General features: G+C 38.1%; 1 protein-coding gene across 12 annotated transcripts in view; it reads right to left on the bottom strand.

The window, feature by feature from the left end:
- Positions 1–867: 867 nt before the first annotated feature.
- The window catches only part of LOC141735600 (erbin-like), a 169,147-nt gene continuing 146,026 nt past the window's right edge, over positions 868–23,988 (bottom strand). For 10 of the 12 annotated variants that reach the window (XM_074568635.1, XM_074568634.1, XM_074568636.1 and 7 more), the window contains 7 exons: positions 22,184–23,705; positions 17,331–17,474; positions 16,341–16,466; positions 14,418–14,627; positions 13,168–13,260; positions 12,520–12,594; positions 868–5,793 (listed from right to left, as the gene is read on the bottom strand). In XM_074568635.1, the coding sequence (XP_074424736.1) occupies positions 5,686–5,793; positions 12,520–12,594; positions 13,168–13,260; positions 14,418–14,627; positions 16,341–16,466; positions 17,331–17,474; positions 22,184–23,705 (2,278 nt within the window). In that variant the 3' untranslated portion in view covers positions 868–5,685. The remainder of the gene's footprint in view (positions 5,794–12,519; positions 12,595–13,167; positions 13,261–14,417; positions 14,628–16,340; positions 16,467–17,330; positions 17,475–22,183; positions 23,706–23,988) is intronic. The other 2 variants (XM_074568642.1, XM_074568641.1) reach the window with 1 other exon arrangement.

Raw genomic sequence — 23,988 nt, 5'->3', positions numbered from 1 at the left:
GACGGAGCTGGAGCCACTTTGCTCCCGCCACCACCTGCGTCACCCCCTCCCCTTCCCAGTTGTCTCCCTGAGATAGAAGTGCTGGTTTTGTATGTCTGCTGTGTAAGTGTGTGTGGGCGCCAGCTTATACCTGCTGATCAACATGTGTGCTACTGTTTGCTTTTTGTTGTGTGCAGTGTCGTTAGGTGACTCCACTTGAGCAGGTGTTCTGCCCGGTGTGGTACTGTTCTCGTACGCGACTAGGGCTGACACTCCGTCAAGTGAAGAGTTTGTATATACACAATGTTTAGATGTAAGGCGAGCGCACCCCGCGTAGATAGACCACGATGGGCCATAGAACCGATGGAAGTCCTGAAATATTGGGGGAGTTTTCACCAGCCGACATGTTTACGCTCTCGGGAACGGCTTGCCTGTGCAGGGCGTATCGATGGTTGTTTGTTGTTTGCCTGTAAGATCATGGTTGATTCATTTTCTTTACCACATAACCCTTGTATATCTCATTAGAGCACTCCCAAGACACTCTTAATTTTAACTCTGCTTCTTGACTTAATCACGTCTCTCTGCTATTCAAATTTCTTAATTTGCATCAGACAAAGACTACTCATCTCTTCAGGAGAGCAGCCACTGGGTGCCCTAGCTGATTTCATTGCAAGATCGGGTTATTTGCAAAGGTATTTATTCTGAATAACCTGGTTTTGCAATTAAATCAGCTAGAGCAGACCCCTGGACACTGAGATGCACAGAGCCAGAAACACAAATAAGCCTTTAGTAACAGATATTGATAGAGGACTAAAGTCTACACAAGCTATAGAAGAACAAAATCATGTTATGGAGAATTTCCTATAAGTTAAATAAGTCGATTACACACAGCTTTAAAAAGCATTAGTTTATTATCTATTCTCTGTGTGTTACCTCAGAAACAGTCTAATTATAAACACAAATTTGGAATGTTGAATAAATGCTGATCAATAAAAACATTTCATAGCTGTTGACAAGATAATATTTCTTAAAAAAACCCCAAATAATCATAAAGGTTTGATTCTGTGTCACTTATTGCTATGTTTGTGTTCATAGAATGCTTTCAAGTATATACACTTTTTTAAACTCCAGTCCAAAAAAGAAATTAAAAAATATTTACATAATAAATATGTGGGAGATTTCATCTTTTCATTACATCAGTTGAACTGATTCTTTAATGACCTATTAAGAATAGAAAATTAACAGAGTTTGCATCAACTCATTGCCATGCTGAGTAACTTAGGCTGCTGATGGATTTTATTCTATTCAAAATGTAGTTTAAGATGCATTCAAAATGAAAAGTACCAATATTGTCTCTCCTCCTGCTGAATCCTGGCTGGACTAGTTCAGGAGACATCTTCCTCCCACTCTCTGCAACATCATCTAGTTTGACATGTGTTTACCTTTACACACAGACGCTAAAGGAACAAATACATTTCAGTCAACTGAAAACTCCAATGTTCACCAAATAATCCATGTTTTATTAGGTAATTAATTTGCCGATTTACTGAAGACAAGCTTTGGCAAGTATGTTAATAGCAAGAGGATGTCTAAGGAAAACATTGGCCTAATACTTGTTGAAGATGGTCATCTGACTAATAGGGATGAAGAAAAAGCAGAGGCATTCAATGTGTTTTTTGCATCAGTCTTTAATAATACTGATAGACCTTGGGCTGCCCGATCCCATGAGTCGGAGGACCATGAGTATGGGAGCAGTGACTTTCCATTTGTGGATACTGAAATTGTAAGGGATCAGCTGAATGTTTACAAGTCCATGGGGCCTGATGGGATTCATCCCAGAGTACTGAAGGAGCTAGTGGATGTTATGGCAGGACCCCTCTCGATCACCTACCAAAGGTCTTGGGAGTCTGGGGAGGTCCCCGCTGACTGGAAGCTAGCCAAGGTTATTCCAATTTACAAGAAGGGCGAGAGGGAAGACCCAGAAAACTACAGACCTGTTAGTCTAACCTCAGTACCTGGAAAAATTATGGAGCAGATCATACTGGGCACTATTGAAAGGCATTTACACAACAATGCAATCATCAGGCACAGTCAACATGGGTTCACAAAGGGAAAGTCCTGTTTAACTACTTTGATATCCTTCTATGCTAAGGTCACACACCTAGTGGGTGAAGGGAAGATGTAGTTTTTCTGGAAGTTTAGTAAGGCTTTTGATACTGTCCCTCACAGCATCCTTCTAGACAAGTTGCTCAACTGTGGAATGAGCAGGTTCATGGTGCACTGGGTGAAGAACTAGCTGAAGGGCAGAGCTCAAAGGATTGTAGTGAATGGGGCTACATCTGGATGGCAACTAGTCACCAGCGGTGTTCCTCAGGGTTCAATTCTAGGGCCAGTTCTGTTCAATATATTTATCAACAATCTGGATGCAGGAGTTGAATGCACCATTAGCAAGTTTGCTGATGATACCAAACTGGGAGGTGCTGTTGATTCTCTTGAGAGACAAGAGGCCTTGCAGAGGGATCTAGGTAGATTGGAGCACTGGGAAATCATCAGTGGCATGAAACTTAACAAGAACAAATGCTGGATTCTGCACCTGGGAAGGAGTAATGCCAGGCACAAGAATAAATTGGGAGAGGAGTGGCTGGAGAGCAGCCCTGCGGAAAGGGATCTGGGGGAGCAGGTTGACAGCAGGCTCAATAGGAGTCAGCAGTGGGCCCTGGCAGCCAAGAGGGCACACTGCATCCTGGGGTGCATCAAACACAGCATAACCAGCTGGTCAAAAGAGATGATTATCCCACCGTATTCAGCATTGGTGCGGCCTCACCTTGAGTCTTGTGTGCAGTTCTGGGCCCCACAATTTAAGAAGGATGTTCAGGTCCTTGAATGCATCCAGAGGAGGGCAACAAAGCTGGTGAAAGGGCTGGAGGGCATGTCCTATGAGAAGCAGCTGAGGACTCTGGGGTTGTCTAGTTTGGAGAGAAGGAGGCTGAGGGGCAACCTCATTGCTCTCTGCAGCTTCCTGAGGAGGGCAAGTGGAGAGGGAGGTGCTGATCTCTTCTCCCTGGGATCCAGTGATAGGACGCATGGGAATGGTTCAAAGCTGTGCCGGGGAGGTTTAGGCTGGACATTAGGAAGAATTTATTTACTGCTTTACTGAGAGGATGGTCAAACACTGGAAGGGGCTTCCTAGAGAGGTGGTTGATGCCCACCCAATGCCTGTCAGTGTTTAAGAGGCATGCTTTAACTTTTGGTCAACCCCGAACTGGTCAGGCAGTTGGACTAGATGATCGTTGTAGGTCCCTTCCAACTATTCTATTCTATTTCCACAAGTAGTACTAAGCTTCTTGCTATAAATCTACTCCTACAGTTCTACCAGAGCCAAATGGTTTTTGGTAGAGTTTTCCTGTGATATGTAAATCCAAAAATTAAGTTTAAAACTTCTGTTACCATTAAAGCAAAATACAATACAGTATAATTCCTCAGTGATATATTTAAATGTACTGCAAAACATATACAAAGTCAGTCCAAGATCAGTAAAGAATCAGTTCTGCTTTTTGGACTTTTCCTCTTCCCAAAGATACATGTTATGTAGAAGACCAAGTAAATTTAGGACTTGTCTGTATGCATTCCATTTAAAAGGCAGTGTGAACATTTTGCATTTTCAATTAAAAAAATAGAAACTAAACAACAACAAAACACATCTTAGAAGGGGAATGCTGAAGCCTGCCATTATATAGCTATGTTTCTCATTCTTTTCTTTGAATATTAACAGCACACAGAAAATAAGTGAATTTTATCAAAATACAGTATATTTCTGCTAATATATAAAAAAATCATTTCCTATGCAAATATTACCAAAACACAACTAAAAAGAATTAAAATATACAAAGAGTTGCTAAAGGGTTTCAATTAAAATTATTAGAACTATACACAGTAAAATAAGCAATAGTTAACATCTTTGAAAGAAGTGCAATAATATCAGAGTTCACTTATTTAAGTACTGCCTGTTTATTACCACTAGCTATGTATAATTCCTCTCTCTTCCAGCTCATTGTCCCAAAACTACAGGAGGCTGGTGTTTTTGCTAGCTTTATTAAAAGCATTTACTTTTGTACACATGGGTTGTAAAAAGCAACTTATACCCGTTTCAAACTACTAACTTATATGTAATTAAAAATAAACTGCAATAACTGAATATTGCTCCAATGACAGTCTAATCATTAGCCCTGATTAAAAACAGTTATTGGTCTTCTGTGGCACTTTTCCCTGGTCCATAACAACTGTGTATTAATTATCACTGCAGATTATGCAGTCTCTATACAATTACAAAGGAGAAAGAGAAAAATAAAGTTAATGTTTCTGGTAAACAAAATTAATAAAAGCATAATTGAATATTTTACACAGTAATAAGGAACAAAGGCAGCCTGTGGTAAATCACTATTACATTAACATAGTTAGAAACCCTTTAATGACTCTCAAGCGTCTAGTTCACATTTAATGTTATCTGTAGGAACAGCCCTTTAAGAAACATCATTACGATCTGGTGGGTTGTAAGTACACCCTCCCTTTACTATCCATCTCACCACAGCAATTTTCCATCACTGTTTAAAGTTTCACAAACTTGCTTTGGTTACCTAGCTCCATATGTATGGTTTCCTTTTTGATTAACAAGGCAATGGAAAGGCCAAACAAAATCGAGATGACTTTCATAACCTTTCCTGCATCATTTACTTTGTTGGTGTTTAAATATATATTACAGGCAACAGCTTTGAAAACTGTCCATTTCAGTTTCATTTTTAAAATATAGCTATAAGGTTAAAATGGAGTACTTTTTATAATAAGTATCACCATTTGCACAAAACTGGGGATTTCCATGGCAGAGAAAAACCTCTGGGCACATTTCCACAGCACAGTTGAAAAAGTTCTGTATGCAAGAAACCCCAACTAAACATGAATTACATGTGGCAAATGAATATTCAGTGACTACATTAAGAACAAATCCTGGAGAATATCACAAATTTTTAGTTACAGTCTTCCTAGAAAAACACCGTAAGGTTTTATTGCATTTTCTATTGGTAGACATACACTCCAAAACTAAACACTTTTTTCTTCTTTCTTGATTGCAGATTTATGTAGCAGAGAGTTGTCTCACCTGACCTTTATTCTGTCCAACCAGCACCATGTTCCAGCTACCCATTCATCTATACAATGTGCACATAGCAAAGCCAACATTTCATATCTCCTGTCCATATCTACAGAAGTGGTTTTAGCATAACACATTACTATCATCTGGTGAATAAAAATAAAGGCAATAAACAGCTACACGACAGAGTCCTGCCATCTGTCCATTGCCTAAAACCAAGGCTTCGCAAAGCCTTGCACAAAGTTTAGTAATGTGTATGAATTATCCAAAAATAAAACTACCACCTGTACAAAAAACCAACACAGGTTTGTTCTTGGAGGAGTGATCCTTAGATTGCTATAATGCTTAAAACCAAGTTTATTCACCATATGAATTGCCAAAATGATTTCTTGAACGTTCTATACAGTGGTTTTTCCCCCTTAAACCACAAGTTCAGGATTTAATTTCCTGCACAAATTTTGATCGTAATTCTTTTAAAGTTACTTTCGTGTATAAAAATAGGCAAAATATTCCCATAAGTCTTTCAATGAATTCTGCTGGCTTTTCCCCTCAATCCACAGTATTTATGAAGAAACTTCTCGTACAATGATGAGTTCCACTGCGTTCTGAAAAGTCTTTAGCAAAGATACTGCTTGTCCATGATCAATATTGATGAAGCTGTATCCATTAGCCTAAAAAGAAAATTTTAAAACTGAAAATTAGTCTCATATTTCATGTTAATTTAATCTTGAAATAAATTTAAAATAATCAAATTTTATATGAATGCAGACAACAAAACACTGCAGATTTGCAGATTACATTGCTGATGTGAGTTGAACACGTACCTATATGCTACAAGAAATAAAACTATTTTGTTAGCCTTGGAAGAATTTTACCCTGAAGTTTTGTCCTGGTTTGAGGTAAAACAGAACCAAGTTTCTGTTCAGTAATTCTACTTCTTAGCTAGGCCTCTTCTAACTCTCTGAAATTAACAGCATGTTGTGCCAAAAACTGTTCATTCTCAGAGTGATAAGACCAATGTTTACAGTTTGTGCCAAGGAATGGTATGCAGAGAGGCTCTTGCTTATACTTATTGCTACAACAACCAAGGTCAGCTAATTTCATTAGTTGCCCCATTGGAGGGTCGGAAGCGGAAAAGCATAGAGGGGTCCCACCTGCAGGGAGGAGCGGACAGGACAGGTGACCCAAAACTGACCAACAGGGGTATTCCATCCCATCTGCCCCGTGCTCAGTATAAAAGCTGAGGGATCAAAGGGTCAGCCCTCTTTCTTCAATGGCTGATGTCCGAGGAGGACCCTGTCTGTTCATCTGCCTTTGATCCTGATCTGTGGGTTCCTGACTCCAGCTCTGGAATTCAGTTTCCACCTGTTGCTGAGTCCAGTCTGGGACTTCCCCAGTGCCTGCCAGTGATGTCATCCTGGGAGCTTGATATAGTTTTGTATATACTGTATCTATTTCACTGTATCTATTTTTGAAAGGTCCTGGAGAACAGGCGAGGTGCCTGAGGACTGGAGGAAAGCCAATGTCACTCCAGTCTTCAAAAAAGGCAAGAAGGAGGAGCCGGGGAACTACAGGCCAGTCAGCCTCACCTCCATCCCTGGAAAGATGATGGAACAGCTCGTTCTGGGCGTCATCTCAAGGCATGTGGAGGAAAAGAAAGCTATCAGAAGTAGTCAACAAGGATTCACCAAGGGGAAATCATGTCTGACTAATCTGATAGCCTTCTATGATGGCATGACTGGATGGAGAGATGAGGGGAGGGCAGTGGATGTTGTCTACCTTGACTTCAGCAAGGCTTTTGACATGGTCTCCCACAGCATCCTGTGTTAGGGATAATAGAGGATGGTCCGAGTGAGACACGATGGAAAATTACTAGTTGAACCAAACCCAGTATACGTGCTGAGAAAAAGGACCTCAGTACTGTTGCTGCAAAAACTCTGTGCGTATCCATGAGAACCTGACCTTCACAGAAGAAAACAACAAGAAGGGAGTGCAACAATGTAGTCAGGTATCAGACAGCCACTGTTAGCAAAGCTGGATCGTGAGTCTGGTGAGGCTCACCGCATGCACTGGCCACGCATGCAGCGACTCTAGCCTGTACTTTTCCACTCAATCCGGTGCAGGATATAAGGGGGCTGTCTCGGGACGGAGAGGGAGAGAGAGAGACGTGATCGCACTTTGAAGATACAGGGGATGCCCTGAACAAGTGCTGTGCCTGCCTTCCCACTGCCGTACCAATGTGTCTCCTCGTTATCCTGCTGCTCGGCAGTGCTACTACAGTCTATGGGTTGGTAAGTACTGGGCCCAGTCCTCTTCAATATATTCATCAATGACCTGGATGAAGGGATAGAGGGCACCCTCAGCAAGTTTGCTGATGACACAAAGCTGGGAGGGGTGGCTGACACACCAGAAGGCTGTGCTGCCATACAGAGAGACCTGGAGAGTTGGGCAGAGAGAAACCTTATGAAATTCAATAAGGGCAAGTGTAGGGTGCTGCACCTGGGGAGGAATAATCCCCTGCACCAGGACAGGTTGGGGGCTGACCTGCTGGAGAGCAGCTCTGTGGAAAGAGACCTGGGAGCCCTGGTGGACAAGAGGTTGACCAGGAGCCAGCAATGTGCCCTTGTGGCCAAGAAGGCCAATGGCATCCTGGGCTGCATCAAGAAGAGTGTGGCCAGCAGGTGGAGGGAGGTCATCCTCCCCCTCTACTCTGCCCTGGTGAGGCCGCACCTGGAGTACTGTGTCCAGTTCTGGGCTCCCCGGTTCAAGAAGGATAGTGTCCACATCGCTTAAATCTCACCAAGCCCAGCAGGCTTACAGTGACACCAATGGCTTGAATATGTACACGGGCAAGCTCCCCCAGAGTTTGTAAGTGCAAATCAAAACAGTCTCCACTCAGCTGGTAATCCATGGCTTGTAATTGATACTGAAATCCAATTTATTAAAAAGACATTTGTTTTTCAAGCACAACAGATTCCTGACTAATTTCCAGCATTGTGGGTTATTTAATGATGTAGGTTTCATTGTCATTTTTGGTTTTCCACAGAGTACTTGATTGATAGAAGCTATTGTGAGCCTGTTCTTTGAGCACATTGTTCTTGTCAAATAACAAGGTCAGACAAGTTGGAAGTGAAGCTATAGTTCAGGGGAAGCGATTTTAATGAAAAGTCAGTGTGCTTTTTATATATGGGAAAATAATCATGCAAGCTTTGGGACCATGTGCCGAGCATATGCACAAATGAATGAAGGACTGGTAAATTACACCAGGAAAGTTTAATATTGAGGAGGAGATCCTGTGCCAGTTGAATAGCTAAATTCAGCTGGCGTTAACATACCCCAGCAATCCATGACTCAGATGTTAATCAGTGTTAGATGCTCTTTTTATTTGTATGCTACTGCTGAACGTTACAAAATCAAGTGTCTTGTACCAAGAGTGCAAATCAATTTTAAATTAAATTAGCCTTTTGTTTGGAGGGCACTTGGGATTTGTTTGGGTTTTGATAGCTGCCCCCAGCAATGGCTTTGTAAATCGCAGGTGGTAGAGGTGAAAAGAAGACTCTGCCTGGTCTTTTGGTTCATCCTTCTGCCACCCGTAGGATTACACCCTGTACAAAACAATCTCCTGTGCCCCTTGGAGAGCCAAATTCCCCCCGTGTGCTCCCTCTGCTGCTCTCAGGTGTTGCAAGTGAAGGGAATGCAAATTGCATCTTACGGAAAGGGTGAGATCCTCAAGCATGAAAACCAGAACTCACAATGTCTCTGTGCTTCTGTCAAAGTAACCTCGCCACTCCATGGGCTGTGCCGCTGATTTAACTCATCAAGCTGCAGATATAAAGGTCAGACAAGTTGGAAGTGGAGCTATAGTTCAGGGGAAGCGGTTTCTCACAGATAGAATGGCGATGGTTTTAATCGTAGAGGAAGTAACCTGTGAATATCAATAGGCACCTCCGCAGGTCTTCCAGCTAATGATATCCTATGAGCTACAAAAGAAAATATTTGACTTTTCTCCTCTTATTAAGGATAAACACAGATATTTTTTTGAAAAGTTGGTTGTAATCTGTAAATCTATAAAAATGGAAGGCACATCAATTGTAACCAATGACACTGCCAGGTTAGTCCTAGAACAGGTACAGGGTCCAGTTACCTCTTCCTCAGCCAGCTTTCTTGCCCCAGTATAAAAATCCATAAAAGGATTATTTCTGTTTTCAGATCAAACTCTGGAGATGCTCCTCTAACACTCAATGTTCTTGTCAAGAACAATGAATTCACACAAACAGACATGAAAACAAAATTCAGTTTTCCATCTCCACTCATGTAGCCTCAGCTTTACCTTCTGCCTTTGTTTATGCACCTTTTGTGGATGTTCTGCTAAGCAGAAGTCAAGAGTCCTAAAAAAAAGTCCTATCCTATCTATTTTATATTAGCCTCATCTCCATCAATCTTATCATTTTACCATCCTATCTCTCTGGCAAGAAAACTGTCCTCTCTTGAGACAATGACAGGAGCTTCTGGGAGCATTTAGCACTTCAAAATCTTCTTTAGTACTGAGCAGTGTCAGCTTAGTGCACAGTGAATGCCAGAAGCATCTGCATGGAGCTGTCGGTGGAGGAAATGTGATTTAGTTGAGGTCAAGGAAGCTGAGAGATCTACTAACAATAATTTAACAAAAAACTGGGAACAGAAAGAGAGGGATAAGAGGGAATCTTTAAATGTGGGTTTTACTACATGCCATGTCCTCTCTCTGCTTATGTGTCTCAGGTTGAAGGCTTTTCATGGCAGAGACAACATTGCTGAATTTGGAAAGAATACCTAGAACCTCTTATAGGCAAATAGACAGTAATGGTCTCATGGGATGATGTTGCCAAAGTCTCCTTGGTTGTTTCATCAAGTAACAACAGAGATGAACAATTTGTAGACAGATGCTATTAAATGTACTTAAGACATCTATGAACTTTTCATCCTGAAAGGGCCTAAAAGTTCTTTGCACTCTAATCCCATGTAGCCTTCCAGTAACTGAAGGGGCTACAGGAAAGCTGGAGAGGGACTCTTGATCAGGGAGTGGAGCGATAGGATGAGGGGTAATGGTTTTACACTGAAAGAAGGGAGATTTAGATGAGATATTAGGAAGAAATTGTTTGCTGTGAGGGTGGTGAGCCCCTGGCCCAGGTTGCCCAGAGAAGCTGTGGCTGCCCCATCCCTGGAGGGGTTCAAGGCCAGGTTGGACGGGGCTTGGAGCAACCTGGGCTGGTGGGAGGTGTCCCTGCCCAGGGCAGGGGGATTTGAACTAGATGATCTTTGTGGTCCCTTCTAACCCAAAACATTCTATGATTCTATGATTCATTATTTCCTTTTTAGTTTATTATTAGTATTTCATCAAAGTAGTTTAGTTCCTTCTAAACTCGTAAATCTCTCTGTCTCTCCTCCTCCTCTCCTTGTGCAAGAGGTGGGGGGAGAGCATCTGTTGCCGGCCATTGGCCAATTTGGCTAAAACCACGACAAGTTATTGAATATATTTGCAAATAACCAAGAGAAAGCTGAATTTTAAGCCGTTAACATCAGACTTCAAATTTAACAGCCTTAATAAAGCCACGCCACAAAAAGAAAATGCAGCACAAATGATACACAGAATCATCTTAATATCTTAAGACTTACATGCAATTATCTAGTCACATAGAATATTTTTATTATACATATGCATTAGACATGCATATGCGTGGCTAATGCATGTTTTACAGATAATGTTGCAAAATCAAGCATAACAAAGTCATTTTGGGAGAGATGATATTCAGTCAAAATCTGCAGGTGTTGTCTAAGCAGCAGCAAGACAGTAGGACTGTCGTTACATTGTCACTGGGATTATCATGAGTATAAAGAACATGCTGTTACACAAAAAATATTGTTACTTATGAGAAATGAAACAGCCTGTAATTATCTAAGCGTGCAAATGCAACTTCTTCAGCTCTTTTTCAAACTATGAATTCCTCATTAAACAAAAAACAAAACCCAAGCAGAGCATCAGCACGACAAAAGGAAACTTCATTATAAATGTCACACAGACAAATGAAATTCCATTAATACAGGAATAAATCATTAAATTTAAACTAAAGTCACCCTTTCACACACATTCCACTCTATAAATATGTAACAAATATGCTGACAGTATTTTCAAAGGTTTAACATGCTGCCTGTTCCTGTCTGGAGTGTTGGAGGGTTCCCCTCTTTCCTTAAAGTTGTCTACATCGTTAAGAGAACTGGGACTTAAAGCCAGCTTTCTCTTGCTCCAATGAGGAAGAACAAGTACAGAACTATTTGCCACACTCAAAAACAAGCTATCTTTTAGTTGGAACAACTTGATCTTAGGTGTTTGGGTTTTTTCTGTGTGCTTGTTGGCTTTTTCTTTCATTGGAAGAATTATGCTGTGTGTTCAGTTTGGCTTCGTTTTAGAAAGCTCACACAAGGCTGTGGTTTAATTGAGATAATAGTGGGGGTTTTTTTCCATTTTTTATCTTTTGTGGGTGGTTTGCTTTTTTTTGGAGAAAACAGAAATGCATCAGAGTTGACTCTATAAGCATTCTCAAACTAGTAATGTGGTGAATAATTAATAATTTTTAACAAGCTCTGCAACTTTAAAGGTGGCTACAGCACTGTTCAAACGTCCTGTTAGCTTATTTCCCTAAGAAAGTAAGGATTATATAATCCCTTTGTCCATTTCTTTGACCCCTTCCCAAATAACTTATGAGCCCATCAGACAAATTTCAAACAAATCTAATACAATAGAGGTCTGAAAGGTACTGACTTCCTACAGAAAAGAATTGCACAGCTACAGCTCAGAAGCCATGGCTCCTGAAGCAATCTACTTGGCTCGCCTGCAAGCAGATGAGGCAGCCAGGAGGTACATGCTGTGACCAGACAGATATCAGCCAGCCAAGAGGCAGCTTCATCAAGCACTTGCACGTGTCTTGCCTGTCAGATGGGGGAAAGGCAGCAAAGACTGGCAAGAACTGCAGGATGGAGGGAGATGTAAGAGTTGCAGCTGGGTACAGGAGTTGTAAGGGGCAACTGCTGGTGTTCAGACTAGTTAAATAACTGAATGATAGTAAAGCCTAATGAAAATGCTCATGTTCCATCATGAATGACAACATTAGGCCTGTTTTTTGTCTTTAAAAGTGCGAAAAATGTCCAGAATTTGAAATCCAACTGATTAATGCTTCAGCCTGTATCACCTATCCTAATGTTAGGTAAAAGAAAACTAAAAGCATCATCCCAGAATATAAGAATATTTCTGGAAAAGATACTGGCAATCTATATAAAAATGAAATATTCTGCTCTTAGAAAAGGTACAAACTAAAAATGAACTGGTATATTACACAGGCTAGTTAGTTAGATGACTACAATACCTGAATTATTTTATCTCCAGGCTGCAACAACTTAGACGCTGGTCCTTCTGGTTGCACTCTGGTTACAAATATACCCTTGAAAAACAGGAGGTGGAAAACATTTTTAACAACTTATTTCATAAATATTGTGGTAGCATGAAACAGATGCAATTGAAAACATCTCAATTTCTATCCTACATAGAAGAGAATGTGATATTATTCTACAGATCTACTGGCTTTTGTGACTACCTTCCTTTTCTGATGTTAACCCAGGAGAATTGCCTTTAAAAGAATATTGAAGGGCAAATTCTGATCTGCCTTTGTTTAATTTCGCTGATGTACATGTCAAGATGAATTATCAACCACCAGAAATAAGGCTGTAGGCTAAATCATGTTCTCTTTTAAGAAGCTTCCTAATTGTAAACTCCATAATTCACTATCTCAAAATCTGTTGACTGATATCTAAACAGTGCAAGAAACACTCAGCCAGAATAATCCTCTGAGTTTTCATGTGACCACAGTGGTTGCCTACCACCTTGATTTTCTATAATTTGTCCTCAGTTTTCTCCCATCAAGCCCCAGAATTTAGTGGCTTGGGTTTGGGGGATATACATATTTTTTAATTTGGTAAAAAATAGAAAAAAAATAATCAGAGTATAAAATACTCACATCATCTTCAGGTCTGAATGGATTCCCTCTGCCACCAACTCCTCCTGATATACTAAATCCAAGTTCTGGATTCTTGTCAATTCTCACTCGAATCTAGATAGTTACAACCAAAGGTAGAACTGGCTGAAAATTTGCATCCAAAGCTACCATAATGAAATTATTATTAAGGAATTCAGCTGAACAAAAGCTTTTAAAAAGAAAGAAAAACCTCCAAAAACCCCACTTATCACAATTCAAGGGAGTATTATATCTCATAATATTAATTCAGAACAAGATTTCAGTACAACAGCATCTTGCATCATTGTACACAAGTTTTACTCCAATATTGCTATGATTATAATCAGTAGTCCATGTAGGCTTTAAATTCAGAGATATTTAGATATCGTGTAAATGAATTTAATGCCCCCAGCAAATATACATGTTCATATGAAAGAACTTGTTCTTCCCATTTCTTTGCTACTTCTAGCTGAATTAAAAAAAAAAACAAACAAAAAAAACCAAACCTAGTTCCTACTTTCACTTTAAGTTCTACATAGCCAACACTGTCTCCCCGTTCTCTTGCCAGAAGAGTTGACTAGAAAACTTATTTTACACAAAAACTGGATGTTCTCATTCTAGCACAGAATGAAAACATAGCGCTCAGTATTTTCTCAAAAACCAAAACAATACAGAGGAAACATCTTATGTCAAAGAACAGAAAGTTGCCCACAATGAAAGAGCCATTAAATTGTATAACAATTTCTTACCTGTATCTGTCTATCATAAATAAAACTGATAATTATCAGGCATGCATCAGATGCTTACGCTGTTTTTTATCCTGTTTTTTGTTTAGGGCTGCACACTTCTACATTTGCAGATTTTTGAACCATTCTGGATAGCAATGAATAGATGTAAAGTACTCTAAGCTGTACTGCTACTTTGTATTTTTTTCAGTTACTACATCAATAATTAGTTAGTGATCAATAAATGTAGTCAAGAAATAAATTTGTATCTCAGTATAAAGATGCAAGCATAAGATCCTGGTACATTCTGTTAAGAAACTACAGCATTTCTCTTTAAAAATGTTCACATTAAAAGGAAAAAGAGCTCAAAACTAGAAGGAACATGTGGTTTCAGTAGTAGAACCACACTGAGATAACATATGTTTTTTGTTAGCATCTACAGAGAAACAATAATAAATGAAAACAATATAACAGTTCGCTGCCACCGACAGACAGATGTCATATATTCAAGTCAGATTTTATCCTTACCTCTTGCTTTGCCAATTCGTGGCTTTGTCTGGAGGAACACTGAGACTGGGTATAGGGAGCTTGGTGGGCAACTTTCAACATCAGATAATCAATTAATTGTTCTCTAGATGGATGTCTTGCTACTGATAATTGAGGAGGGAGATGATGGACTTGACTGTAGTTTGTCTGAGGTCTTTGAGGCTGGCAGATTTGTCCATTTGTCAAAGGTATCTGAATAAAACATGAATACTCAATATCATACATTTTATAAGGAACGATCCTCAATTCCTCCTTTATTATTTCAATATTTCTCATGCTTGACTGCTTTTAATTCTAGGAACGTTACTCAAACTACTCTTCTGAATCATGTACAGCTGCACTCAATTTTCATTATATTCATTAGCTCTGACCTCCTGAGAAAAAAATCTGAAAAACAAAAACTTACTTTGAGTGCTAATCTACTAGAACAGACTAGACAAGGTCTTTGCTTTTAGCACTTGCTCAATCGTTATTTTCTGGCAGTGCAACTGACAGTATTGATACTTGGTTGACATCATTATAGTTTGCACTTTTATTGCATAAAATTCAGAGATTTTTGTAACAATTCCTAGTAGATCATACACAAAATAAGAAACCCACACAGCTAGCAGACAGAAATTATATGCTCTCTGAACATCTTTTGGTGACTACTTCACAAGAAAACCTGAGTAAATTCACATACAAGCTCAAGATTTTAATATGAAAACTGTAATGATATTTCCAAAAAATGTTATTTTGTTAAAACATGTGTCACTGATTTGATAGGTATAATGACGACAAACAGCAGTAAGGTACACAACTGTAAAGACATACAGTGTATTCAAATCATTTCACTAAGAACGATGCTGGAGATGACAACATTTCTTACTGAAGCCTCAGTTACTGTTCAGCTCTGCATTGAGATGGGCAAACCTTTTCCCTCCTCACCCGTATGCCTGGTACTCTTATTCAGCCTAAGTAGTCACTCATCCATCTGTATGATTCCCACATTCAAAAAATGCTACAGTCTTGAGTTACAGATTTTTCTGCCTACCACCATAGCCCACTAGTTATAGGATACAAGGATATTAAAATACTCTTTCTCAATATTATAAATAACTGAAGTGTGCAAATTTCAACCTTTAACCATGCTATATGAATGGACACATATCAGAACCTATTCTATTAAGATGATTCTTTTTATGCCAAAATGATTCTGAGAAATGGTAATGTGTGTGCATATTTTTTTAGGTTATTTACAGATCAGATGTATTAAATTTACATGATTTTCTACTGCTTTTTCTGAAAATCTAAAGCATGACAGTAAAACTATTTTTTGTTGCATTTCCAGAGGTAGAGTTTACATAGGCAACATGTATCAACAACTATGCAAATTCCCAATATCCAATGTCTGTAGAAATGCAACTGAAATTACTGAAGTTATAAAAAGAAAATAGATTGCTGCATTGTAATAACTTACAAGCATCTGTTTAGTTTCATTGTAGTAAGTCCTGCCTGTATAGATGGTTCTTAGAGATGAATACAGAATGTCTCCTACAAATTCTAGTTTACCATCAGAATTTAAACAGATTTCAAGTTTGTTCTTTAAAAGGTTTAATCAGCTTCAATTTGCTTTCCTGAAATCATCTGCCGTATTCCAATTTCCACTTGCATTTATGTCTTTTGCTGCAAATTTCTTCTTTCAAAGCCCTTGCTGAAGAAAAATGAAAACTATCTCCCTTCATATAGTTATCTATTTTGTCTTCCAAAAAGAAGATGCTATTTCAGTTATACCACCTTCAATACCTGGGTGAAAGTAAAATCCTGTTTTACATTTTAACACTCTAGTTCCAACTGCTATCCCAGCATATGTTTCTACAAATAATAATAAATATATCCTTTCCATGGTATCATGTAGATAATTACCTGCACAGCTATTTTCTTCATGCTGTCTGGATGAACATCTTTGAGACTAATTGATAAGTAATTCTGCTGTCCTGAAATGAATACCTCATCCTGGCATTGGTCTCCTGGAGTAGAAGCCTGGGGATGCTTTAAACAGAATGAAGCAGTAAAGAAGAATGTCTTCATATTATTCAAATTAAAAAAATTCTCATAAGAAGCCCAGAATAAAACATTTTAAGGGCTTTATCATTCTTTATCTTTGATTAGCTAGTACATTATTTATGTAGAAAAATTTACTAGCCGAGACACCACACCCATAAAATATTGTTGGATATTTACAAAAACTGGACATTGATGGATATTTAGAAAAACTAGCAACTGCAAAAGGTGTCTCTGATCACCAATACATTGATAAGAAAAGTCAACAAATGCTAAAGACTGCCTATTCAAGGATTCACATGGTTAAAAGAAGTCTTCTGTTGACTTTATCCTGCTCACTACGGATACCACAATATCACTCAGGATACTCAGAGTTAAGGAGTCGTTTCCTCACATTTTCTTACAAACTAAAATATTAATTTTCTTGAATGCCTAAACTATCTTACAGTACAGTTTACATCATCAGAATTTGTTTGGGAGAGGAAAAAGCATAATGCAATTTTGTTCAAACCTTTATCAACCTAAGTTTAATTCAGAATGGTAATCTCTTGTTCATATATGTACAACGAAACCAGACAGTTTTACATATGTTCAATCATCTATAAAAGCCAATTAGAAAAACTCAACTTCATGATATTAAACTGAAAAGCCTTATAATAAGGTTAAAGCATATCAAGTGAAGGCAAAGTCTTGGAGTTAATGCCTATTAAAAAAATCCAGCACATAAATGATATTCTTTTATTGAAAGCATTGTCCATATATAAGAGGCTAACTCTATCCAGTTTAAGGACACCTCTCACAGTTTATTCTTTCCCCTTCTATATATTACAATAGCTTCCTGTAGGTACTCACTCGAACAATGTGCACAGCAGAACTTCTTTTGTCTGCAACACTCAAGGCAACGCTACCCTGGCTGCCATGCAGATCCCTAGAGCTGCCATAGTGAAAGCTGCTAACTGCAGCATAATTGGAATTAAAGGACCTAGACAGCATGCTCTAAATAAAGAGGGGACAGATTTAACACAGATTAGTGCAGCATGCATAAACCACAAGACATGTTATACATAGACTAATACAAACATATTCTATTGTCATGCAAGATAAAAACCATGCAAGAACAGTACCACTGTGATGTATAAAACAATTCAGTGACTCCTATTTACCTTTATTTACTGTAAATCAGCATGCAATCAGCAGTTTACATGCAGAATTACATGTAAATAAAGTAATTAAAATGTTCATGTTTCTGGAAAAACAAAGGTGCACATCTTATCAAAATTTCTAGGTTTTCATTAAATTTGCAATATATAAAATATGTTGTAGGAAAGGAAGCTGGCAGTCAAGATACACGTCTGTGGAAAGCTATCTAATTACCAGTTATTATTTTGCCTCATTTCCCCCCCCATTACTGGTACAGTACAAATAAAAATTTACACAGAGATTTGACTGTTTGACTGGGTTTTCTTGCTATTGCAATGCCGTAAACATCCACAATGCATTCTGATAACACCTCATTCAAGAATGTGAACAAGCCTCATTTAAAGAAAAAGAGGCTAGTAAGAAACCTCGGAGTCCATCCCTGTTCCACTGTAGGCAATCAAACAGGTAATGTGAGCTCAAGGACAGAAGTGATAATGGTTTGGTTTTGAGCTTCATTGCCATGTAAACCTGACCTTTGCAATATTGGCAAGGGTAATAGAAAGAAAGCAGTAGACATTACTGTCTTGCCACCATGGACTTTTGTAGTTACAAGAACAAAGCAAAATAAAAAGACTACACAAAAGAATAAAAGGAAAATCCCCCATGTGCCACCTGAGAAATGAAACAAACCTATCATAAAACAGTGACAAAGACCCATGAAAAAATACAATCATAATAAAAGATATACCATAAAGCATCAAAACCTAGCAAATCCAAAGCTGGTGGTTTTTTTTTTTTTAAGTTTCTAATTTTTCCAAGTAAAAAAAAGTTCAAAATAGATATCATTTGACTAAGATACTGCAACAACTCTTATATGAATAAATACATTTTGGTGTTTGATGACTACACGTAACAATCTGATTTTGAAAATAGTCACTAGTCTTCAGGCAGACATTTGCTCTTTCATACTAGCTTTATCTTGAGAATCTAGTTTAATAATTAGTTGCATGCCTCTGCATATTCATACTCTACAGATGCTCTGGTAGCACAAACATTTGAAACCCCCTTGGGAAACAGTATTTACTGACAATACTTGGCTTTTCTTGGCCCAGGCTCTTGGATAACCTCTCACTCAATGGCACAGTGAGCTTTCTTCATGCTCCTCTTCTACATCTATCCTGTTCTCTAGTCAATGTATTTTTCAAGCTTCCAGACAAGTCTCCAGAAGCTTTTCCCCTCTTGGGAGGGGAAAATTGTACTTGGCATCCAAGTCTCTCTTCACTAAACATTATATCCGAGTTTACTGCTCCTCTAAGTTTCAGTCCAAACACCCAGATGAAACTGCTAAAGCCAGTTTTCCTTAGCTCCCGTCTCAAAGCATCTTCCTACAACTCTTCTCAAAATATTCTATATAATTAGCCAGGTGGCCTTTTCCCCAGCAACTCCCTGAAGTCTCCTTACAGGAAGCTCCTCTCAGAAGCTCCTATATCTCTACATCTCCTGTAAATGGCAAAAAGACAAATAAAAATAGAAGGAATGCATGATGAGACTAGAAAGTTATCTTCTGAAAGTTTCTAGCAGACCATCTTACTATAAAGATCCCTAGATCCATTAGATTCACTCTTCTCTTAGAAGGACCCAAAGAGATGGTCAATAAATAGTGACAGTCTAAGGTAGATCTGCAATAGGAAGTACAACTTTCCTACAATTTGTAGAGGCACGAACTCATCCATCAGGAAATAAGATTTCAGTTAACTTGGTTTAGTGAGCTTCGAGGTGATTACATATCCTGAGAGTAGTTTTATTCAAGGGTTTATAAAATCTCCTTTCTTGGTAAAGGCTTTTTCCAAAGTACAAAACCTGATTGTGCAATTAATGTAGGGAAGAGATGAGAAGTACTGCAAACACCATTTTTCTCCTTCTCTACATTGGGTGCAGCGTCTCAACACTAAATTAGAAGGAACCCACAAGTACAAACTGTACAGAACAAATACTATTTTAAATTACACAGAGTTGTAAGACAGCTTTAGTTTATCACAAGAAAATAAATGGTGACGAATCTAGGAAGCATTCTTCCTCTACCTATTTTTAGTTGGGAAGAGAGAAACTGAGACATTTGGAGAGTGAATGGTATCCCTCCTAATTTTGCTTCTCAACACAAGCACGACGAAGGTTGTACATTTCCTAGGAAGATTTCTGAAGATTGCTGCACCAGAAAAGACACTTCCAGAAATATGAATATGTAGATGCCGTTAAAAAAAAACGATTTTAATTCCAATTTATTAAAATAAATTAGATATGGAATAAACGTATGGTCTAAACTTCAGATTAAATATGAATGTTAATTCCAAGTACCAACTGCAATCTCTACCTGATTTGCTACAGTGTCTTAGGGCATAATGGCCTGAAAAATAATTTGAGGCTTGAGAAATCTCATTTCAGCCACTCTAATATACACTAACCAATATACATGCCATGTTCCATTATATTTTGCTGAAAACTAAGTTTACTAGAAATCAGTTGTTCAACTGTGAAGAACACATATTAAAAGCTACAATATATCAAGAAAAAAATGGCTATGTATAAAGTAAAAAAGTATTTGGCATATAAATCAGGATTTGTAGTCAAAATCAGCCTCTAAAGGAACAAGTTTAGATGCAGGCAGCTAGTAGCATAGCTTTGGGGTTTATTTACATTCTTTTTGAATGCTAAGAATCAGAACGTATTCTCTATTTTGCAGCTTACAAGAGAATTAATGATTTCAGATTTCAAAGGGTGTCTTTTGGGAACTGAAGTGTCTTAATGCGTTTACTTAGGTGCAAGACAATAGTGGAATTTACCTAGAAGAATTTCTATTGGATAATACTGTCATAATTGTAAGACTGTCTGGAGTCTCTCATGGCAATCCATTGAATTTTGGTATAGAAAGGAACTAATAAAATTCAAATATCTGCAGGGAACAAGACTCTACATTCTACATAGAATAGATATGGTAACTTAATTTCTAAGCTTAAGTATTAGCCTTTTAAAAAATTTATTTATTTTACAGTACATAAAATCAATTGCCAGCTAAAGGTAGACATAAATAATCCTTTGAGGCTATATTAAATGTCTAGAAATCCCTTCAACTTTTCATTCCCACCTTGACTATCTAAAATTCTTTAGTTAAATTTGATTGGGAAAAGTTTGCTCAAAGTATTCTGGAACACCTGAAATGCTTAAATTTGATGCTTAAAGCCTTTCTGAATAAAAGCATGCAAGCTAAAAAAAAGCTTTGTTTGAAATCTTATAGAATTCTAGTAAGATACCAGTTTATCCCAAAGAAGAGGAACTTAAACGTTATGAAACTATTTTCTTTCAGTCACAAGGGAGTGGGGAAAAAAAATTATTAGGTTTCTTATTGTGCAAAAAAGCCCCAAAAAACCGTATCTTCAATAAGTGACAGCATTCCTATTGAAGAGTTACATATGGAGAATTACATATAATTTGAATTCTACTATCATAAAAGGTTTGCAGGGTCAGAACTTTTGTTGTTTACACTCAAAATGCAAAAGAATTTTATTCCTTTTGAAGCATGATGCATTGATTTCTGAACTCCACAAAATATCATCATAACACATTGATGGTTCAGAAGTCCACTAAAAATGGAGAAACAAAATAAAACTGAAATAAAAAATTAAAACTGACAGCTACTGAATGGATAGCATTCCTGCAATTTATTGATGTCAAAATATTCTTCAGGCTATGACCTTCAAACACTTAAGCACTTAATTTTATGCGTGCACAGACCCACTGAAGTTACTTCCCTTGACATATTTAAACAATCTTACTTGGAAAGAATTTGAGGCCATACCAATTAAAATATTTTTCTAAATATATTTCTATATTTCTATATAAATATATTTCTATATTTCTAAAAAAATCACTCAGGAAAAAATTCAAAATTTGATTAAAACCGCAATTCTATATCAATACTGAAACACTTGAAATATTAATTCAACAATCTGTCAAACATACAACTTCAAAAGACAACTCGCTTGGAGGCAAATAATGTTAATTATGGTTTTTGAATTCTTCAGCAACTGAAGCTGTAGACCTATACTTCCAAATAGATTTTACTGATTTTCTTTTCCTTGTTCTCTTAAAGTGAAGAAATAGGGGAAAAAGGCAAAAGAGAAAGATCAAGAAGTGTAAGGGAATATTTTAGTATAATACGAATACAATGCTACAACAACAATAAAAATTACCTGGCCTAAAAGAGCTGGTCTTGCAGTCCAGCAGGTCAATATGACATTATTTAATGTATTCTAAAGTAATTGGACTAAGCTGGCAAGTATGATGTAAAAACAACAGGGACTTTTGTTTTCTTTGGGGGAAAAGTTCATTTACACTCTACCATTTGACTGTTTCTCACATATTCAGCACAAACATGTTTATCCTTTTTAAGGCAGTATCAGAAGTACATTTTCACTAGTAATTAAAGGCAGCTGGAAACACAGAATATTTAACTTATTCCATATCCACATAACAGAAAGGCAGAAAAGTTTAAAAATTATTATTTTTACCTTTTCTAGCTTTTTAGCCTCAATATGTCGCAGCACCTGTTCTCTCCAGTCATGAGGGACTTTACTTTTTCCTGAAGGGTCTAATAAAGAGTGGTCAGAGTTAACCCTTGGGCTTGATCTCTTTGAAGGGCTAGTCCATGAGTAATTAAAGTCACTAACTGACATAGTTCTTTCTGGTATTTCATTCACCAATGGCTGAGCACTCTGTGGTTGGGGTACATTTGGACTATCAATGCTATATGTCCTGGCAGAAAGAGGTCTCTGTTGCCCAGACACTACTGGTGGAGGTCTTCCCACTGAATGCAAGTCTCTGTATGTTAAATAGTCGCGTTCACGAAGCCGGGCCTGCCTTGAAGGTCCAGTATCCTCAGCATTTATAGAAGCTGTAGAGGATACACTGCTCTGCCTTTGAAGAGTGTGTCTGGTTGCTCCTGGGAGCAGTCTATCATTTGGTGGAACAGCCCACACATCTATGTGTCTCCCAGCCATGTGCTGTTGAGTGTTATACATAGCGATAGCTCGGACATTGTTATGATTGGATAAATTCATATTGGCAGAATGCTTTACATAGCTGGGGATTTCTGTGCTGTCAGACCTAAGCAGATGTAAAGGAGGTAAACTGCCTTGTTCTACTTGGGTGTTTTGTTTCTGGGGCCACAAGGTGTCTTTTGTTGTTGCACTGCTGCTGTACTGAATATTATATTGGGGAGTGCAGAACGTCTGTGCACCACTTGTCACTGATCCTCTCACTACATTAGCACCTTCAGGATTGTGATTTGAGTCAAACTTGAACACAGTTTTTGTAGAAGATACTAATTCAGATGACAACAACGGCCCAGGAAAAACCTGCAAAGGCTGATCGTACAGAAGAGTAGCAGATTTACTTCGGACTATGTTTTTTCCATCTGCACTACCAGATGCTGATTTTACCGCTGAGTTTGGCTGTTGAGATCCATTCTCATGGACAATATCGTAGATTTTCAGACCAGTGTCCATACTGGTGATGTTGTGAGATTTCATCACAGGACCACTTCTTCGTGGGGACAAATCTTCAGTACTCCTTGTAACAGACAGCTCAGCAGAAGAATCACCATCAACTGTGGTGCTTCGCATTAGTTCATCTTTACTGGGAGACTGTACTGCTTCCTCAAGATGTCCGTTTACTTTATTTATGGGATATTTATTTTCATTTTCCAAGTACTCGCTTTCTTCTTTCATATTGTTATTCAAAAAGCTCTTTACTGAAACTATTTCCTGTGTTTGTAACCTTTCTACAGGAACTGGCACTGCCTCTTCACTAACCAGTTTATTGATAGTCATGTTTGTTTGGTCTGATTTGTGAGACTCATCTGTACGAGTGCTTAGATCAACACTTTTTCTTATCAGGCCCAATCTTTCTTCTATGCTTAATTCATATTCAGACAAATTTGTAACCTTCTCTTGCACATTTATTTTTTCTTCTACTGTTATGCTCAATGCACCTCCATTTTGCAAAAGATTATTCAAATTTTCATCTTCTGGCCTGGAAAAAAAGACGGCTCTTAAAAGAAGTTTCAAAAGGAACCAACATATTCCTTTAAGAACTGTTTTAGAAAAATTAATCATTAACATGCAACACAGCCATACTGTACACACAATACAGGACAAAGACCAATATACAACCAAATTTTGTAATGGCAAGATAGCAAATCATAAAATATATTATACAGAAGGCTCATTTTGGCAACTCTTGTTTGTGTCATCAATTACGTGATCATATTCTGATTTCAGAAGTTTAATTAAATTCAACAGGATTTATTAAAGAC

This window comes from Larus michahellis, chromosome W (assembly GCF_964199755.1).
Source record: "Larus michahellis chromosome W, bLarMic1.1, whole genome shotgun sequence".
Lineage (NCBI taxonomy): Eukaryota > Metazoa > Chordata > Aves > Charadriiformes > Laridae > Larus > Larus michahellis.
This window is presented reverse-complemented; position numbering and strand designations above follow the sequence as displayed.